The following is a 19,700-nucleotide window of genomic DNA, read 5'->3' on the forward strand; positions in this document are numbered from 1 at the left end:
CACGGGAGGCTGAGGCAGGAGGATCCCAAGTTCAAAGCCAGCCTCATCAAAAGCAAGGCACTAAGCAACTCAATGAGACCCTGTCTCTAATAAAATACAAACTAGGGCGGGGGAAGTGGCTCAGTGGTTCAGTGCCCCTGAGTTCAATCCTTGGTACCCCCCTCAAAAAAAAGTTACTATGAGACACCTTAATATCATCTTGTCCATTGAGAGTTTTTTTGTTTGTTTGTTTTAAACATTTATTTTTTTGTTGTAATTGGATACAATGCCTTTTTAAAAAATTATTAATTTATTTTTATGTGGCGCTGAGGATCAAACCCAGGGCCTCACATGTGCCAGGGGAGCGCTCTACCGCTGAGCCACAACCTCAACCTCTGTTTGTTTTTTGGTGCTAGGGACTGAACCCAGGACTTCACAGGATATACTCTACTACTGAGCTACATCCCCAGTCCCCAGTGATTTTTCATATTCAATTTTTCCCCTTTTTAAAAAAATGTTTTACTTATTTATTGGTATTGGGGAATGATCCTGGGGCACTTAACCTCTGAGCCATATCCCCAGCCTTTCTTATTGTTTTAGACAGGGTCTTGCTAAGTTGCTGAGACTGGCTTTAAACTTGTGATCCTACCTCAGCTTCCTGCGTCACTGGGATTTCAAAAGTATGTGCAACCGTGCCCAGCTCTATCTCTTAAAAAAAAGGTGAAACAGCTGGGAGCAGTGGCACATGTCTGATCTTAGTGACTCAGGAAGCTGATGCAGGAGGATCCAAATTTCAAGGCCAGTCTCAGCAACTTAGCAAGACCCTGTATCAAAATAAAATATAAAAAGGGCTGGGACGTGCCTTAGTGGTTAAGCACCCTCGGGTTCAATCCTCAGTACCACACACACACACAAAAAAAAGGCAAAAGAGGAAGAAATACATATCATTCCATACGTAGATTCGTGTACTACAAGAACACAATTCCTCTAATGATTTACACAACTCAAAGTGCAGGAAACTGATTATATTAAATCAACTATATATCAGCAATGGATATTAAAAAAAAATCAAGCTTTATTACTTATTTTTTGGCACTGCAGTCAGGATTCATAGAATGGGTCACTTCAAGCTACTTGGGTACCAGTGAATACATATGCCCACAAAGCACTCAGCGTAGAGGGACAGATCTTTGGCTCCTGCCTCTGCAGTATAATAGAGAATGAGTCTTTCCATAAAACAAATTGCAATTTTTATCTGAACATTCAAATTCTGGATTTTTGCAGTGGCTTCAGTCGGCAAATTAATCATCATTCATTACTTGGAACATGAAAAAAATTATAATTCCTCCCAAATGTCTTTATTTAACTACACATCACTTGTCTCCTCTGCATTTAGAAATGCTTCACAAGCTGAGAAAGGCAAAACCATCATAACCCAGACATGCATGTAAGGATTTGGCTTTAACCATTTAATGATACTTTGAATGGTATCTTACGAATCTTTTTCTGGGAATTTGTCTGAACAGGGGTGGGGAAGGGGTGAATTGGTGGGCTCAGACTAGTTCAGAGTAAAATGGCTAATGTATCACCAACTTTCTGAAAGACACTCAGAGACAAAGGAAATAAAGGATGAGACCAAGTACTAAACACCTTTGCTCACAAATTTTACAAAAAACAGAAAAGCCAGCTCTATTTAATCCAGCATGTGGATGCCTTAATGAGTTACCAAACCTGTAAAGGAATTACCAAGATTTTGTGAAAATCTTCTCTCCTAGTCACATGGTCAAATATGTAAAAACACACACTGACAAACTTCTAAATTTAACATGACTTCTTCCAAAAACAACTATCTTCAGTTGCTTTATTCTTGCCTCTTCACAGTATAGTGGTGATGTTGGGTGATGGGAGTAACATCAGGAACGCCAGAAGGAGGAAGTCAGAAAGCCCTTGGGGACAGGAATCTCCTTCCGTTGCAAACATTTCTGGTCAGGAAAAGAAAAAAGAGAATGAGTTAAGACAAAAAGAGAATGAGTGTGCATTACTGGGGATTGAACCCAGGGGTGCTCGACCATTGAGTTACACCCCAGCCCTTTATATTTTAATTTTCACTTTGAGACAAGGTCTCACCAGGTTGCCGAGGCCATCTTTGAACTTGTGATCCTCCTGCCTCAGCCTCCTGAGAGGAATTACAGGTGTATGCTTCCATACCTGGCTCAGAATGAGTTTCTAATAACACTGTATCTTATGCTTTATAGTTGGAAGAAATTTGGAGGGACAAACAGCAAGTTTAAGTCCTCTGGAAGAGTAGACAAAGGAAAAAGCCCAAAAATAAGACTAATGGTTCTGTGTAAGACTAGACAAATGAAGTGCTGTTATTACGCCTGTTCCATCCTTGTCCCTACAGCGTGGCTTCATCTGTCACCATCACTGTTTTCCCAACGGGGCTCCTAGAAGCTCAAAATCAGTGGATTACTTTAGTACACCTACTATGGAGTTTCAAATTATTTGTGAAAATTTACCTCTTAAAACTTCTTGGCAGTTGGAAATAGGGGGAGAATCCAATTGAAAGTATAGTCTCTTCTTGTGGAGAAAAGTGACCACATTTACCAGTTCCCCAAACCCAAGATAGAGAAAGGAAATTTGGTCAATAAGCAAAACTTGTATTGATGAAGCCAGGCATGGTGGCCACACCTGTAATTTCAGCTACCTGGGAAATGAGGCAGGAGGATTGCAATTTTCAAGGCCAGCTTTGTCTCCAAATAAAAAAATATGGGGTTGGGATGAAGCTCAGTGGCAAAGCATCTTCCTTGCATTCACAAAGCCCTGGGTTAGACCCCCAGTTCCACAAAAGTAAAAAAAAAAAAAAAAAGAACCCCACCAAATAAAAAATACAGGGCTGGGGATATAGTTAAGTGATACAATACCCCTGAGTTCCATCCACAGTATCAGCAAAAAAAAAAAAGTATTAGTGAGAGAAGATTCATTATATATTTTATTCATCTCTTAGGGTGGCTGCTTCACAGGCAGCATGAAGAATGATATGCAGGAAGAAGATGAAATGGCAGCCCCAGTCCAGAGAGAGAGGCAAGTGGGAATCATTAACAAACAGCAGGGCTGGGATGATCTAGAGGAGGAGGCTGCCATCAGTGTTTGGAGGTGCGGGACTTGTCAGGCTCAGGTGAGTCTCAGGTCAACAGTTTGAGATATATTAGGCTGAGGACATCTTACCTCCAAGAACTGCTTGAGGCGTATGAAAGAACCCATCTGTCCTGAGCTTGTGATGGCTTCAATTCTACAGGGAGAAAAAGGAGATCTGTGAACCCCCCATGATACACACCTCTTTTGGAGGGTGTGTATCAGCACACTACTGATCTGGAGTACAGTGTGTCCCACTGACTCACAGGGCTGGCTAATAAGCTAAGGGTATTGCTGCTCTTCCAAATGATCTCAACCTTTTCAAGCCAGAGAAAAAGGAGAAGGGAGCACACTCCTTTCCAGGGTCTTTGTGATCAGGGCTTTGCCATTAGTTACCCCATCTGATTTGATGAGGGGACTTAACCTCTTGGCTTAACTCATGGCTACATATAATCACCATCCTAGATTATCTGGGGGACCCTGGGAAAGAATAATTTTTAAAAATGCCAGATATCTTACTCTAAGACTTTCCTAATTGTGTTTCATTTAATCAACAATATTTTAAAAAGACTCTCATTTAGAGTTCAAAAGTATTTATTCAAATATAAAAGAGAAGTATAGGGGACTGGGGTTGGGTGGCTCAGTGGTAGAGCACTTGCCTAGCACACATGAGGCACTGGATTCGATCCTCAGCATCACATAAAAATAAATAAATAAAATAAAGGTATTGTGTCCATCTACAACTAAAAAATTTAAGCAAAAAAAATAATAACAGAGATATACAGGAGTAAAAAGATGTGATCCTTAACACAGGCTTTTTTCCTCCCATATTTTTTTAGTCATCCATGGACTTTTATTTGTTTGTTTGTTTATTTAACTTTTTAGTTGTTGACAGACCTTTATTTTATTCATTTATTTACACGTGGTACTGAGAATTGAACCCAGTGTCTCACATATGCAAGGCAAGTGCTCTACCACTGAGCCACAACCCCAGCCCCTATTTTATTTATTTATATATGGTGCTGAGAATTGAATCCAGTGCCTCACACATGCTAAGCAAGTGCTCTACCACTGAACCACCACCCCAGCCCTTAACACAGGCTTTAAAAAAATTTTTTTCAGTGCTGGGTTGGAATCCAGGGCCTTGTGCAAGCTAGGCAAGTGATCTACCACTGGCTACACCCCTAGCATTTTTAATTTCAGTGAAAAATAGCATGTAATAACACTCCAGGGTATCTCTACCTGGTTCACTACTGTTACTAACTAAATCCCAGTTGCCTGCTCAACAAGCCTGATACCTTGGGAAGTAGTCCTCCTTGATGAGTAGTATCATCTTCCAGAACTGGACTTGGTACTGCTTCATGAGGGCATTCCCACACACCTAACAGAAAAGACAAGAACCATGAGGGCAGGGAGGAAAATCCACTCCCAGGACAGATCCACAAAGTGGGATCAGCCTTTGCCTTTCACACCTCTCAAAAAATATCAGCCATACTACTGAGCTAGCTAACGAGGGAATAAATGGAAAGAAACCACTCTTCTACCACAAGCATTTCTCTGTATATAGCAATACACAGACTGTCAGGTCTTAGTGAACAATTCTTCTTTTACTCTACCAAACCCAAGTCGTTCTGAAGGTCTGGCACCCTCCCAACCCTAGTAAGAAGCAAATAGGGGATACTACTTGTGTTCTCAAAGATTCAGGCTCACTGTTAGTGTATGGTGCCTCCAGGAACTAAAAGCAACTAGGAACTACTAGCATTACTGGTGAAATGGCCCCAGACCTGTTATGGCATGTTCCCTAAGCATTCTTTTTTTTGTTGTTGTTACTGGAAATTGAACTCAGGGGCACTCAACCATTGAGCCACATCCCCAGCCCTATTTTGTATATTATTTAGAGACAGAGTCTCACTGAGTTGCTTAGTGCCTTGCTGTTGCTAAGGCTGGCTTTGAACTCGTGATCCTCCTGCCTCAACCTCCCCAGCCACTGGGATTATAGGCATGCTCCACCAGGCCCAGCTTAAAACTTTTTTTTTTTTTTTTTTTGAGATGGAATCTTGCTATGGCTTTACACTCATAATCCTACCTCAGCCTTCGTATCACTGGGATTGTAGATATGCACCAATATGTATGGCTCTTATTGACATTCTATTTTTCTTGGTACCTTTAGCTTAGAACCTAGACACAGCAATAAAAACTTCTTGGATTCAATCAACTTCTATTTTTTTGAAGTCTGTTAACTTCTCTACCTCTCTACCTGTACTCCTTGAGAAAAAAATGAGCTGAGAGGTCAAAGCCCAGAACCCCAGCCATGGCTCTGTCACTGACAGATATGAATCCCTCCAGCTTTGTATGCTTCCATTGCCTATCTGTGAGGTAAGCAATGGGACCTAGATAGATTCCAAGGCCCCAACCAGGGGTAAGATGACAACTTCTTGCTCATCCCTCTAATAAAAAAGCATAGGGCTCAGTGGTACAGTGCTTGCTTAGCATGCACGATTCCCTGAGTTCAATCCTGAATACCTTCTAAATCTAATGATTGACTTATAGCCTCTCTTCTGGTCTATGAAGCCAGATGCAACGGTGCACCTCTTGGGAAACATGCAGGAGGATCACATATTTTAGGCTAGCCTGAGCAACTTAGCAGAACACTGTCTCAAAAAGATAAAGTAAAAATGGTTGAAAAATATATTGCTCAGTGCTTGCCTATTATGTGTAAGGCCCTGGGTTCAATCCCTAGTAAAGCAAAAAAACCAAACAACAACAAAAACCTGTGAAGGTACCAGACACTTTCCCTCATTGTTTCACTGGAGTGATTCGGAAGGAAGGCTGCTATGGTTTGGAAGTGTCTCCCAAAGGCCTATGTGTTAAAGGCTTGGTCACCAGCCTATGGCACTATTGCAAGATGATGGAACCTTGAAGAGACAGAGCCTAGCTGGAGGAGATCAGCCACTGGGATGTGCCCTTGAGGGAGATTTTGGGACCCCACCCCTTCCTGTCCCTCTCTTGCTTCCCAGCTGCTGTGGATGGGCAGCTTTACTCTACCACATACTCTTGCTGTGAAGTATTGCCTTGCCACAGGCCCAAGAACAATGGAGCCAGCTGAACAGACTGAAACCTACGAAACCATAAGCCAAAATGAACCCTTCCTCCTTGTAAGCTGTTTCTCAGGTATTTTGCTGCAATAACAGAAACCTGACACCAAGGGAAATGTTTGCTGTGGGTGGAATCACCAACATGGACCCTCATCCAACTTCTCATTACTGGCAGTTAGCCTTTTCTACCCACTTCTTGTTGGTTTCCATACGGCCACCGGAGCTGGATGATGGCAGCATAGAGACGAATCATCCCAGACATGCGTTTTAGAAAGTTGTCCTGCTGTTCCACCTTGGAATCCTTCACTTGGTAGCCGAGCATCCTACATGGGAAGAGAAAAACTCAATGTGACAAGGCCACAATAAGGGTAACAAACCAGAGATTACTTTTCATGGGTAAAAGTAATAATATTGTTACGTTCAACATTATAGCAAAGCACTGGTATTCGTCAACAAATTTGTTTCACAAAAGCCCTGCAGGGTAAACTCACAGGTAAAATCAGAAGGTAATGGCTATCACTACCGCATTTACAAATAGGAAAACTAATACTCAAAGACGTTAAATAACCTACCCATTTTTGCAAAGCTCTTAGATGAAAAGCAGGGATAATTTCTAAGACCACTGGATTCTAGGTCTAATATTCTTTCTAACAAACTATTATTATTGATATCTAACACCACAAATCCCAAAAGTTGTCCAGGTTACATCAAAGACCTTTCTGACAGAATATTCAAGGTACACAGAAGAACTGTGAGAAGGAGGAAAAAAAAATTCCAATTCTATTTATATTCTATTAATCACCCCAGAGAGAGTGAATAAGGAGAAAAACAACTTCACCGCTGATAGTCTTCCAAAGCCATCCCCTCCTTGAAAGCTGGATAGAAAGGAACAGAGTAAGGACACTTCTTGTGTAGATGAGCAAGGATGAGGTCTCCCACTCTGGGGTGGAGCTCCCAGATCCCAGACGCCACAACTGCGATGGGGAATGCTGCTTCATGATGAGAGGCCACCTCCTCTTCCCCTTGTTTCTGAGAACAAAGAGATGGGGGACAATTTTAATTAATACCCAAAAAGGTGTATATCAGCCTCCTCTTCCCATACCTCTGAGTTTCTCACCACAAATTTCTCTGCCAGTTTATACTGAACGAAGTCCAAGCCCTGTGGGTTAAGTGTGACGGACACAGAGCGCCCACCAGATTGAACAGGCTTTCCAGAAAGCAGGCTGTGGATCTTGTCAAAGACCTCCTTCAGCTTAGAACCTGTGCATGACAGGGAAAAAGTCAGTGAAAAGGCACAACAAATGCGTCAGTCTATTTTCATCAAGTGATTACCAAGCATCTATAGAAATCCAACCGTGATCCTCTACAGAAGTTCAGAGCCAAAAGCAAAAACACTGGTGCAAAAAATTATATAAAAATCAAATTCATGTTATGGGGGCTGCAAAATATACAAGTCATGGTACTATTCCAAGGAAGTTCCTTATTTGAGAATGAATTGTGTGTGTGTGTGTATGTATGTGTGTGTGAGTGTGTGTGTGTTAGTGGGAATTGAACCCAGGACATTCTGCCACTCAGCTACATTCCCAGCCCTTTCTATTTAATTTTTGAGACAGATCACTAAGTTACCGATGCTGGCCTTGAACTTGTAATCTTCTTGCCTCAATGTCCCAAGTAGCTGAGAGATTATAGGCTGTACTAATGTGCCCAATGGGAATGAACTAATTCTGAAACTGACACACGACAGAGAAAAGAAAAACAGTTGTTAAATAGTGTTACAGGGGCTGGGGTTGGGGACACAGTGGTAGCACACTTGCCTGGCATGTGTGAGGCACTGGGTTCAAATCTCAGAACCTCATATAAATTAAAACAACAACAAAAAAAAACAACGGTCTATCAACAACTAAAAAAATAAAATAAAATAAGTGTTACAGATCTCACAGACTGTGGTGGCTATCCCTAGAGGAATTAGTTGCACCTTTAGGAAGAACCTGCTAAAGGATCTTCCCAACTTGAGATGATTTTCCCTTTCTCTGGGGCTCCTACATCCTCAAAGACAAAGGAGTGGGATCTTGTGAAAGCTTGGACTGTAAGTCCAAAGATCCATGTGGTACAGGCTCACTTCCCAGCTCAGTGCTACTGGGAGATGGAGGAACTTTTCAAGACATGGGGCTTCTTGGTCGGAAAGCAGAATAAAATAGACATTATTATTGATGTATGTATATACGTGACTGCATGACCAATGTGATTCTGCAACCTGTACACTCAGAAAAATGAGAAATTATACCCTATCTGATACAAATATATGATATGTCAAGATCATTGTACTGTCATGTGTAACTAATTAAAACAAAACAAAACAAAAAAGACATGGGACTTCTTGGGAGGTTTTCAGGTCACCGGGGACATGCCCTCCAAGGGGACTGTGAGACTATGGTCTCTTCTTCTCTCTCTTTTTCACCTTCTGACCGTTAGGGTCATGATGTGCTACCACATACAAAGAGCAACAGGGCCAACTGATCTAGACTGAAATCTCTAAAAATGTGAGAGAAAACAAATCTATTCTCTATAAGCTGATTATCTCAGTTATTTGTCATAGTAAAGAAAAGCTGACAGTTCCTAATCATTATGTTTGATAGAAGACCCTGAGTGCCCAGCCCTACAAGTAGGTACTAGGCAGTCAGGCTGAGTAAACTGAGCAACGAGAGTCAATTCCTTAGAGTGCTGACCTGCAACACATGCACTCTGGAAGTAGTGGGGTCTGACACCTGCCCGTGAACCAAAGACCAGGAATCCATAAAATAAGAATGTGAGACAAGAGAGGAACAGAGAACTAAAGTTTCTAGCTCCTAAGACCCTACTCCATTCCTGCTATTGGAAATATCCCTTGATTTTTAGGATAAACACTATTCTTTTTTCTTAAGCAGATCTGAATTTGTTTCCATTATTTACAATCAAATTTTTCCAGGTGCAGTGGCACACATCTGTAATTCCAGTGGCTTGGGAGGCTGAGGCAGGTGGATTACAAATTCAAACCCAGCTTTAGCAACTTAGCAAGATCCTAAGCAACTTAGTGAGAACCTGTCTCTAAATAAAAAATATAAAGGACTGGGGATGTGGCTCAGTAGTGAGCCCCTGGGTTCAATTCCTGATTAAAAAAAAGTTTTAATTAATATATCACCTCCAGTTGAGAATACCCAACAAAGTTTCTATTTTTTTTTTTAGAATTTTAATATTTATTTCTTAGTTTCCGGCGGACACAACATCTTTGTTTGTATGTGGTGCTGAGGATCAAACCCGGGCCGCACGCATGCCAGGCGAGCGCGCTACCGCTTGAGCCACATCCCCAGCCCCCCAACAAAGTTTCTAATCACTTCAAAAATGTAGCAAGTCTCAGAAAAATCCTATTCAAAAAAATGATTCAGGAGGGAAGCAAGAATCAAATAATGAAACACCACAGAAACCCTAAAATGAATAATCCCCAAAAAACAGAAATAGTGACCCAAACCTTACTGAAATGTTAAAAATATATATTTCCATACAAATTTCCCTAGGTCACACTCGGCTACGTCATAGTCTATTGCTACGTTAAGGGCAGTTTCAAAAATCCCCACTGGCTGAGTCCCCCACCCACCCCTCTCTCCCAGCCTTTCCATATGCCTGACATGGCCTCCCAGATCCATGAGCAACCACATCCTCATTTAAATTTTCCTCCAAATCTAAAGACTCATGGATATTTGCCTTTTTTTCAGAGATAGAAAGGAGGTTTTTTTTTTTTTTTTTTTTTTTAATTTCCCCTAATTCAATACTCATTGAAAATGAATTCTAGAGTATGCCTTATGTCTGGCTACCCTGGAAATTCTCAAGGACTTAAAGTTAGTGATAGAGAAACAGAAATTAAGCCATATGTAAAAAACGAAAAAGAGCAAAACCAGAAACTAATTAGATGTAGGGAAAGAAACAGGAAGTAGTCAGGAAGATGACTCTTGGCTTCGGCCATAGCAACTGATAACAGGGTGACTGATTACTCAGGAAATAGGAAGAAAGAGGCATAAGCAAGATGTCACATTCAGATCTGACCACACTAAGCTGGTGGTAGCTAAGAGAAATCCACCAGAGACGGCCTTCAGGAGGCTAAGCTTGAGAATCTGAAGCTCAGAGGAAAGAAACAAACCAGGACAGACTTGAGAAAGAGTCTTGGGCAAGAGGGGGGACATAGGAGGAAAAGAACAGAGATATGAGCAGATCTCTAGGAAACACCTACAATTAGGTGGGGACAGGAGACTGGGACCCCACAAAGGATTAAGAGGGAGAGAGAAGCAGAACCTGGAAAGAAATGTCGTCATGCAGGCTGAAGGAGAGTTGAAATTTTTAGAGAAGAGAATAATCAACAGTGTCACATGGAAACATGATAAAGACAAAAAAATTAGAAAGCAGAGGATCAAGGGAAACTTATAATGTGAGACTCACACATATTTGAAAGCTGAGGAAAAGCAGCCTGTAAAAGGGAGTAATTGCAGAAAACAGGAAAAAAAGGCAGGGGATGGGAACAAGGGCAAAGGCAGAAAGGTAAGCTAAGACAGGAAGGTAGCCTCAGCCTGAAATAGGCAACTAGGAGGTCAGGGCTGTGAGAGGCAGAAGGGGCAGACCCCCCAGGAGCACACCCTGCTGTTTCCACTTTCCTGCTGTCAGACGAGGACGAGGTGTGGTTATATGCACCGAGGGGTAAGAACCAAGAGAAGTTGAGGAGAGCAGTGAAGGTGTGGGGTGGTTGTCCAGACACCTCTCCCCACTTGCTGTTTCTATCAAGGGAAAGAGCACTTTAAATTCTACCAAGTGATATGTGTTTATTTATACTTTGCATTGTTCCAGAAAGAATTTCAGGCAACAACATGTTACATGAGTTTTGCCATATGGCTTTCAAGGGCAGGAAATCCTATTTTTTAGGTGACAAGTTAATGGGGCACTGGGGCCCAATACAAGTGAGAGCAACTTTCTACCTGTGCATACTCCTCTGCCCAGGGATGACACAGTCTCATTTATAGGTGTCCTTGTCTATAGCTGTGGAAAAATAAAATAATCTCTGTTCTTAAGAAGGGTGTTGAGGGCTGGGGAAGTGGCTCAGAGGTAGAGTGCTCGCATAGCATGCATGAGGCACTGGGTTTGATCCTCAGCACCACATAAAAATAAAATAAAGATACTGTGTCTACCTATAACTAAAAAATAAATATTTTTTTAAAAAAAGAAGGGTGTGGGGCTGGGATTGTGGTTCAGCAGTAGAGCATCTGCCTAGCACGGGCGGGACCTGGGTTCGATTCTCAGCACCACATAAAAATAAAGGCATTGTGTTGTGTCCATCTGCAAAAAAGATTCTCTCTCTCTCTCTGTCAAAAAAAAAAAAAAAAAAGAAGAAGGGTGTTGAGCCGAGTGCGGTGGTGCACGCCTATAATCCCGACAGCTCAGGAGGCTGAGGCAGGAGGATTGTAAGTTCAAAGCCAGCCTCAACAACTTAGTGAGACCTTGTCTCTAAACAAAATATAAAAAAGGGCTGGAGGATGTGGCTCATGTGGCTCAGAGCATCCCTAGGTTCAATCCCTGGTGAAAAAAAAAAAACTAAAAAAAAAAAAAAAGGAGGAGAAGGAGAACAAGAAGAACAACAAGAAGAAAGGTATCGACCTCTCAGTTTCTGACTTTTTTTTTTTTTTGCCATACTGGGGATGGGAAGCAGGGTATTACACATGCTAGGCAGACACTACAACTGAGCTACATTCCTAGCCCCTTTACTTTCTACATCTCAGTCTATGAAGAAAAAAGAAATATGTCCTAAAGTATTAGCCTGGCAAGCTTGAGGTTTGCAAAAGCTAATGTAAGACTTAAAAGCAAAGACTACAAGTCATAGGTTCCTTTCATGATGTCTGCAACAGTAACTTTCAACTTTAAAGTTAAAAGCCATTCTAAACAATTTCCTATTGACACATAGCTTAGTAAAAACAAGCCAAGCTGAGCACAGTGGCATACACCTGTAATCCCAGCCACTACATAGACTGAGGTAGGAAGATCCAGAGGCCAGCCTGGGCAACCTAATGAGATAGTGAGACCCTCAGGAACTTAGTGAGACCCTATCTCAAGAAAAGAAATAGAGGCCGGGTAAGGTGGTGCATGCCTGTAATTCCAGTGGCTCGAGAGGCTAAGGCAGGAGGATCACAAGTTCAAAGCCAGCCTCAGCAAAAGCAAGGCACCAAGCAACTCAGTGAGACCCTGTTCTAAATAAAATACAAAACAAGACTGGGGATTGTGGCTCAGTGGTTGAGTGCCTCTGAGTTCAATCCCTGGTACCCCCTGAACCCACAAAAAAAAAAAAAGAGAGAAAGAACTGGGATGTAGCTCAGTGATAGAGTATGTCTAGGTTCAATTCGCAGTACAAAAAAATACATGATTACCTTATAACTTCTTTCTATGCATTGGAGAGGAAAAAGGAAAGAAAAATGGGATTCATACCATTTACATGTACTCAATGCAACTGCCAACATTTGTTTGGACATACCCTTTTATGTGTGTATGTGGTGCTAGAGATAAAACTCAGGGTCTCACATAAGGCTAGCCCAGTGTTCTAGCATTAAGTCATATTTCTGAGCCTGAACATATTCTTTACATAGAAACCTTACAGCTAAGTAGATTTGGAAATAGAAAACAAGACAATGAGGCAAAGGGCCATGCTTTCAATCCTCTGACTCACCCGCAATGGTGGAGATTTGGCTCACAGGGATGGTGGCAGCCTTCTGCAAGTCCATCTTTATCTTTTTGGCCTGCCAGAAAAGAATAGTGAGTAATGAGAACGTTTTGAAGAACTGAGTAGATACCCTCAGGATTAGGGGATGTGACACAACAGCTATATTCCTCTGTGACAGGAGGCTATGGGGAGCACCATCAGGCCATCTACACCTCCCCTACCTGACTATCCTTGCTGCTGGTCAGACCTTCAAAGGCCAACACACACTGGGCAGAAGCATCCTGCAGCTGCTGGTACCACTGCATCGTGCTGTCCTGGACCTTCATCTGGAGGTCTAAGGAATAAGACAAGATTTCATAGTGGCTGGTAGTTACTGAACATGTTACATGAGCCATGAACTGTGCTAACCACTTTCTGACATATTAACTGCTTTTTTTTTGGTGCTGGGGATTAAACCCAGGGCTGTGCATGTGAGGCAAGCACTCTACCAATTGAGCTATATCTCCAGCCCATATTAATTGCTTTAATAGCTACAATAACACTACGATGTAGATACTATTATTATTATTATCTCAATTTTTTTAAAGATATCATTTTATTGTTGTTGTTTATTTTTATTTTTTTATGTGGTGACAGGTATTGAACTTAGGGCCTCTTGCATGCTAGGCAGGTACTTTACCACTGAGCTATCTCCCCAGCCCTTATTTTCTCCATTTTGTGGAAAAAGAAACAGGCAATGGAAAGGTTAAGTGATTGGCCAAGGTCACACTGCTAGTAAGTACAATTAGATCCATTGATTAGGCTCCATCCAGAGCCCATACTCTCAAACACTATACTATACTAAGCTTTGTACATATTAAGTGAACATATATCTGTATATATTTACTTAAAATACTCAGTAATAGCAATACTTGGAATAATATATTTGCCAGAATTACACAGACTTCAAATCTTTTTTTTTTTTTTTTTAGAGAGAGAAAGAGAGAATTTTTTTAATATTTATTTTTTAGTTATCGGCAGACACAACATCTTTGTTTGTATGTGGTGCTGAGGATCGAACCCAGGCTGCACGCATGCCAGGCGAGTGCGCTACCGCTTGAGCCACATCCCCAGCCCCCAGACTTCAAATCTTCATGCAAAGTGCTATGATATGAAATCAGGCTCCACATCAAACGAAACTAAATATGTTATATGTAAGTTTTGGTTAAATTTTCCCAACCTCTGGCCATACACCCTTGCTTCTTTTCACCAAGTTCTGAAACTCAGGCTGAGTTACAAGACTGTATTCACACCAAGACCCACCTTCATTCCGTGTCCCTCCTGGGCCCTGGTTGGGGACTGGGGACTGTGTGTGGGGCCCTGGTCCCTGCTGTATCTGTGAGGCTTGCAGCTTGGCCTGGGCCTCCTCCTCATCCTGCCTCTTCTTGTCTTCACAGGCTCTGGTGATCTCCTGCCCCAAGTTCCTGAGGAGGTCCCGCATTTCCTGCAGGGCTCTCTCGGCTTCAGCTTGGTTCTCTGCTGTGGGATAGCCACTCTGGCAGAGTGGAACATTTGGAGCTCATTCCCTAGGAAAACTTGTGGAGCTAAATCATACCTCATACAAGTCAATACATCTATAGAAGTGGAATTATTGGGCCAGTGGAATACCCAACACTCTGATACTAACTGGCTCCTTAGTTTCTTTAGACTGACCATCCCAATCCCATCCATAGTATCTAAGAATAAAGTTGGCTTTTTTTTTGGTACCAGGGATTGAATTCAGGGTCACTTAACCATTGAGCCACATCCCCAGCCCTTTTTTATTCAGAAACAAAAAAAGGTTTTGTTTGTTTGTTTGTTTTAATTTATTTTTTAGTTGTAGTTGGACACAATACCTTTATTTCACTTATTTATTTTTTTATGTGGTGCGGAGGATCAAACTCAGGGTCCCGCATGTGCAAGGCGAGCGCTCTACTGCTGAGCCACAACCTCAGCCCAAAAGGTTTGTTTTTTGAATTACTTAGTTACTTAGGGCCTCGCTAAATTGCTGAGGCTGGCTTTGAATTCACAATGCTTCCCCCTTACCTCCCCACCTGCCAGCTGCTGGAATTACAGGTGTGCGCCACTGCACCCAGCCATAGTAATTTTTAGTAATTTTTTAAAACTGTGTGATTATAGGGCTGGGGTCACAGCTCAGTGATAGAATGCTTGCCTAGCATGTGTTAGGCACTGGGTTGGAATCTCAGCACTGCATATAAATAAAATAAAGGTCCATTGACCAAAAAAACAAACAAACAAAAAACCAATATGCTAGTTTACAATGTTAGTTTTAATTTGCAACACATGTTTTAAAGGTGATTTTGAACTTACTTTTCTAATTATTGAACAATTATGTTTCTATACCCTCCCCCTCCACGAGGGCCCCCTCCAGTACTGGGGATTGAATCTGTAACTCCACCACTGAGCTATATCTCCAGCCCTTTTATTTTCAACAGGTTCTTGCTAAGCCTTAGACTCCTGAGAGGTTTATATTACAGGTAAGCATCACTACATACAGCCAGTCAGAGAAATCTGAACACTGACTAGATATTTGATCATATTAAATTACTAAATTTTTACATGTGACATCAGTATTTTGCTAAAAGCAGTCTTTTTAAACTTTGGAGGTATAGATAAAGTGTGGTTGCCATGCACCGACCTCTGTTGAGCTACAGAATGGATGTGTAAAGATTCATTATGCTATCCTTTCTACTCCTGTATTGGTTTGTAATTTTACAAAATGAAAGGTAAACAAAACTCATGAAGAGAATTCAAAAGTAATAAACTATAAAACTTCTGCTTCAATATAAATAAATGCTTGAACACTTAGAACTCATATAAACTAATTTTTTTTTTGCACTGCTGGTGTTCAAGCTCAGGGCCTTAGGCATGCTACACAAGTGCTCCACCACTGAGCTAGAACCCCAGCCCTAATTGATTTTTTTATTCATCTTTGTTTTATTTTTTGTGGCCTCAAGGATGGAACCCAGCATGCTAGGCAAGCACTTTACCACTAAGCCACATCCTTTTTTTGGCGGGGGCAGCAGGGTGGGACGATACCAAGGATTAAACTCAGGGGCACTCAACCACTGAGCCACATCCCCAGCCCATTTTTATATTTTATTAGAGACAGGGTCTCACTGAGTTATTTAGTGCCTCACCGTGCTGAGGCTGGCTTTGAACTCATGATCCTCCTGTCTCAGCCTCCTGAGCTGCTGGGATTATAGGTGTGGGCCACTGCACCTGGATAAATCCTTCTCTTTTGAACCATGGATTATACCCAGGGGCACTTAACCACTGAGCCACATCCCCAGCCTGCTTTTTCATTTTGAGTCAGGGTCTCACTGGGTTTGTTTAGGGCCTCACTAAGTTGCTAAGGTTGTCTTTGAATTTGTGATCCTCTTGCCTCAGCCTCTGGAGTTGCTGGGATTACAGGCATGCACCCTTGCACCTGGCGCTGCTTCTTTTTTTGATACCAGGGATTGAACCCAGGGGCACTCAACCCCTGAGCCACATCCCCAGCCCTCTTTTGTATTTTATTTAGAGACAGGGTCTCACTGACTTGCTTAGCACCTCACTTTTGCTGAACTGGCTTTGAAGTTGCAATCCGCCTGTCTCAGCCTCCCAAGCCACTGGGATTACAGATGTGCACCACCACACAAGGCTGGCTGGTGCTGCTTTTTAAGAAAGGGTCATGCTTAGTTGCCTAGGCTGGCCTCAAACTTGGTTCTCTTGCCACTGCCTTCCTAGTAGCTGGGATTACAGGTGTGTGCCACCATACCCAGATAAGGTACTCCATTTCAAAGATAGAAAAACAGTCACTCTAAGGCTTCTTACCTCTGAAGTGGTACGAATGATCCCAGAGATGAGACTGCACAGCTGGTTGCCTCGGGTCCGGAAGGCAGCCAGGTCCACCTTCAGCAGGTCCTTGTGCTGGTCGGAGGTGTCCAGCTGCTGGTTGAGCTGCAGTACCTCCTCCTGCATGGTATAGAGGCTCCGCAGGCGAACCTGGCCTTCCTCTCTCCGCAGTCGTTCCTGCTCTGCTTGCTTCAAGCGCTGCTGCTCTGCCTCTCGCAGTTTCAGGTTGAGAATCTATAGAAAGGGTCATTGTGTCACTCTTTCTGAAGGGCTCCTGGCCTTTCTCTTTCCACACTTCTAGAGTACTAGGTGTGCTTTATATGCCTACAGATGAGCAGGAAAATGACTTCCTGAAGCCAGTAGTGCAGAGGCATGATATGGGCATGTCTTCCAGGATGATTGACAGAACTTGACCCTTCAGACAGGTTACAGACAGATAGCAACATACCTTTCCTGAATCTCCCAGGCACTGACCTTGGCTCTGTGACGATGCTCAGCTTTCAGCTTCTCCTGGTGGCCTAAGGCTTCCCTGGTACTAAATGAAATTGCAGGAAGAATAGTCAGGGATGCTTCTCAAGATGGTTCACCCTCTCCCCAAACCCAAGGTTGGTCATTTTCCAGGTTATATTCTTCTCCACTTATTTTATTTTGATATTTAAGGACTCAGAAGTTCAACTCTTTCCCCTTAGAATTCCTCTAGGGAAAGAGTTTTGGTTGAATACATGAACATCTCAGTTGTAATTCAGGGAGACTCACCTCTTCTCTATCACTTCCCTTAAATCCTGAAATTCTTTATGCTGCTTCAGTTCCTTCAGCTCATCAAACCGCTTCAGCTGTTCAGACGCCATCTCTGAGAGGGCTCGTACTTTCCTCTCCTGCTCCTCCTGCCACTGCCTTAAGCCTTCCTGAAGAGGATCAACATCTGCCCTCAGAATGTCATTACCACCTTGCTCCTTTGCCCCTGAGCTACCCTCTCCTCAGAGACTCTCCAGGGCATGGAATCATCTTCTCAGTTCACAGGACCTTTGCAGGAGCCCCTTTCCTTTGGACTGACCATTAAACTAAGCAGTTTTGGAAAGCCCCCTCCAGTTTGTCCCCTATGGTTTTGGTCAACATAGTATCAAACAACCATGCACTTCAAAATTTCCATCCTAAAGTGGAATCCAGTCTCATAAATGCCTTTTTAATTGTTTCCTCCAATGTGAAAGACGTGGGACAGAACTATATCACACCTCTGAATGTAAAACCTCTTGTATCTAGTTTATCATATGCAGTAGTGACTGTGCTTTATCAGAGCTGCTTTTAATGTGCTTTATCAGAGCTGCTTTTAATGTCGTTATTCTAGAAATCTTTCTTTTCATATGATAATTAAGAAGCTAATAAAAAAAATGGTCCCACGTATTACAACAGTTACAGAATTTTTTCTCAGGTTTTGCTTCTTTTTTACCAATCCCCCACCCCTTTTAATGGAGTGTGCTAGATGTTTCTACAATTTTGTTCAGATGACTAAAAAAATCTGGAAAAGCTGAGGCTGCTACTGATGCATACATACTGCTATTATTGGTCTTTTTATATAAATACATATACATATAAATATATATATATAATAACATATAAACACACAACATACACAAATAATTCAAAATTTTGAAAACACTGGCTGTGCTGCCAACTTTGGAAAAAGTCTCCCAGTTTTCAATTTGAGTAAGCATTGTACAGAAATTAACAGTCATTTATGTCCAGAAATAGTAACCTTAATTTTTTTTCAATTTATACATGGGTAACCCACTGTATCAAATATGTAAGGTCTTATCTACATGGATTTGATTACAGAAACTAAAGTAATCTTTAATAGAAAGAAAAAAATTTCCATTCATAAATTTTCATGATACGAAATCCTTATTCTACTCTAAGTCTACAAACATGCGATGCTCACTCTTATCTTACTCCCTTCCTCATCTCTGCCTAAATTATCCTCCCACCCCCACTGAGGAGTCCTTTCCTTCATACCTAAGGAAAAAAACACCTAAGGGTATCAGATATTTCATTTACTACCTATTGAAAATACTCTCTCTCATATTTTTGTGTGTGTGTGTGTGTGTGTGTGTGTTTTCTTTTTTTTTTTTTTTTTGTTATGAGGTCTTTCTATTTTGNCTACCAGCCCCCCCTTTTTTTTTTAATGTTTTATTTTGAGGCAGGGTCTCACTGAGTTCCTCAGAACCTTGATAAATTGCTGAAGCTGCCTTTGAACTCATGATCCTCCTGTCTCAGCCTCCCAAAATGCCGGGATTATAGGCATGTACCACCATGCCTGGCTTCTCATGTTTTGTTTTGATTTTTGGTACTGGGGATTGAACTCAGGGGCACCTGACCTCTGAGCCACATCCTCAGCCCTATTTTGTATTTTATTTAAAGACAGGGTTTCACTGAGTTGCTTAGGGCCTCACTAAATTGCTGAGGCTGGCTTTGAACTCTCAATCTTCCCGCCTCAGCCTCTGGAACTGCTGGGATTACAGGTGTGTAGCACATGCCTGGCAAATTTTTATATATTTTAAAACCATTATAGTACATGTGTGTGGCTCTTGGCTGTTTTGGTCTATTGACTGGGGGTCAGGGCAAGAATTAATGCCTTTTGTCTACACACATTCAGCTCATCCCCATTATCAGCCCTTCAAACCCCACATCATCTCAAACCTGCTATTTCCAGTCTGAAGCCTCTTTGCTTTCCAAAGGCAGAGTCTATTTATGTGCATTTGTGTGTGTCTGTGTGTATGTATCCTGGGATTTGTCTATCTTTGCTTTATCATTTACCATTCCTCTACTGACATTCTGTCTTCCAGAAGAACATAAAAAGTATTTCCCTGCTAATGATCTCTCTCACATAGACT

The 19,700-nt window shown here is 41.9% G+C and overlaps 1 protein-coding gene across 2 annotated transcripts in view; it reads right to left on the reverse strand.

Moving 5' to 3' along the window:
• Positions 1 to 1,023: 1,023 nt before the first annotated feature.
• Positions 1,024 to 19,700, reverse strand: part of Gle1 (GLE1 RNA export mediator) — a 28,597-nt gene continuing 9,920 nt past the window's right edge. For both annotated transcript variants that reach the window (XM_015497493.2, XM_048812948.1), the window contains exons 4-15: positions 17,569 to 17,717; positions 17,287 to 17,347; positions 16,792 to 17,046; positions 14,239 to 14,470; positions 13,158 to 13,270; positions 12,943 to 13,012; positions 7,327 to 7,469; positions 7,048 to 7,238; positions 6,403 to 6,532; positions 4,413 to 4,495; positions 3,208 to 3,271; positions 1,024 to 1,961 (exon numbers count right to left, since the gene is read on the reverse strand). In XM_015497493.2, coding sequence (XP_015352979.1) covers positions 1,893 to 1,961; positions 3,208 to 3,271; positions 4,413 to 4,495; positions 6,403 to 6,532; positions 7,048 to 7,238; positions 7,327 to 7,469; positions 12,943 to 13,012; positions 13,158 to 13,270; positions 14,239 to 14,470; positions 16,792 to 17,046; positions 17,287 to 17,347; positions 17,569 to 17,717 — 1,560 coding nt within the window. In that variant the 3' untranslated portion in view covers positions 1,024 to 1,892. The remainder of the gene's footprint in view (positions 1,962 to 3,207; positions 3,272 to 4,412; positions 4,496 to 6,402; positions 6,533 to 7,047; positions 7,239 to 7,326; positions 7,470 to 12,942; positions 13,013 to 13,157; positions 13,271 to 14,238; positions 14,471 to 16,791; positions 17,047 to 17,286; positions 17,348 to 17,568; positions 17,718 to 19,700) is intronic.

Source organism: Marmota marmota, unplaced genomic scaffold, assembly GCF_001458135.2.
Source record: "Marmota marmota marmota unplaced genomic scaffold, marMar, whole genome shotgun sequence".
Taxonomy (NCBI): Eukaryota; Metazoa; Chordata; class Mammalia; order Rodentia; family Sciuridae; genus Marmota; species Marmota marmota.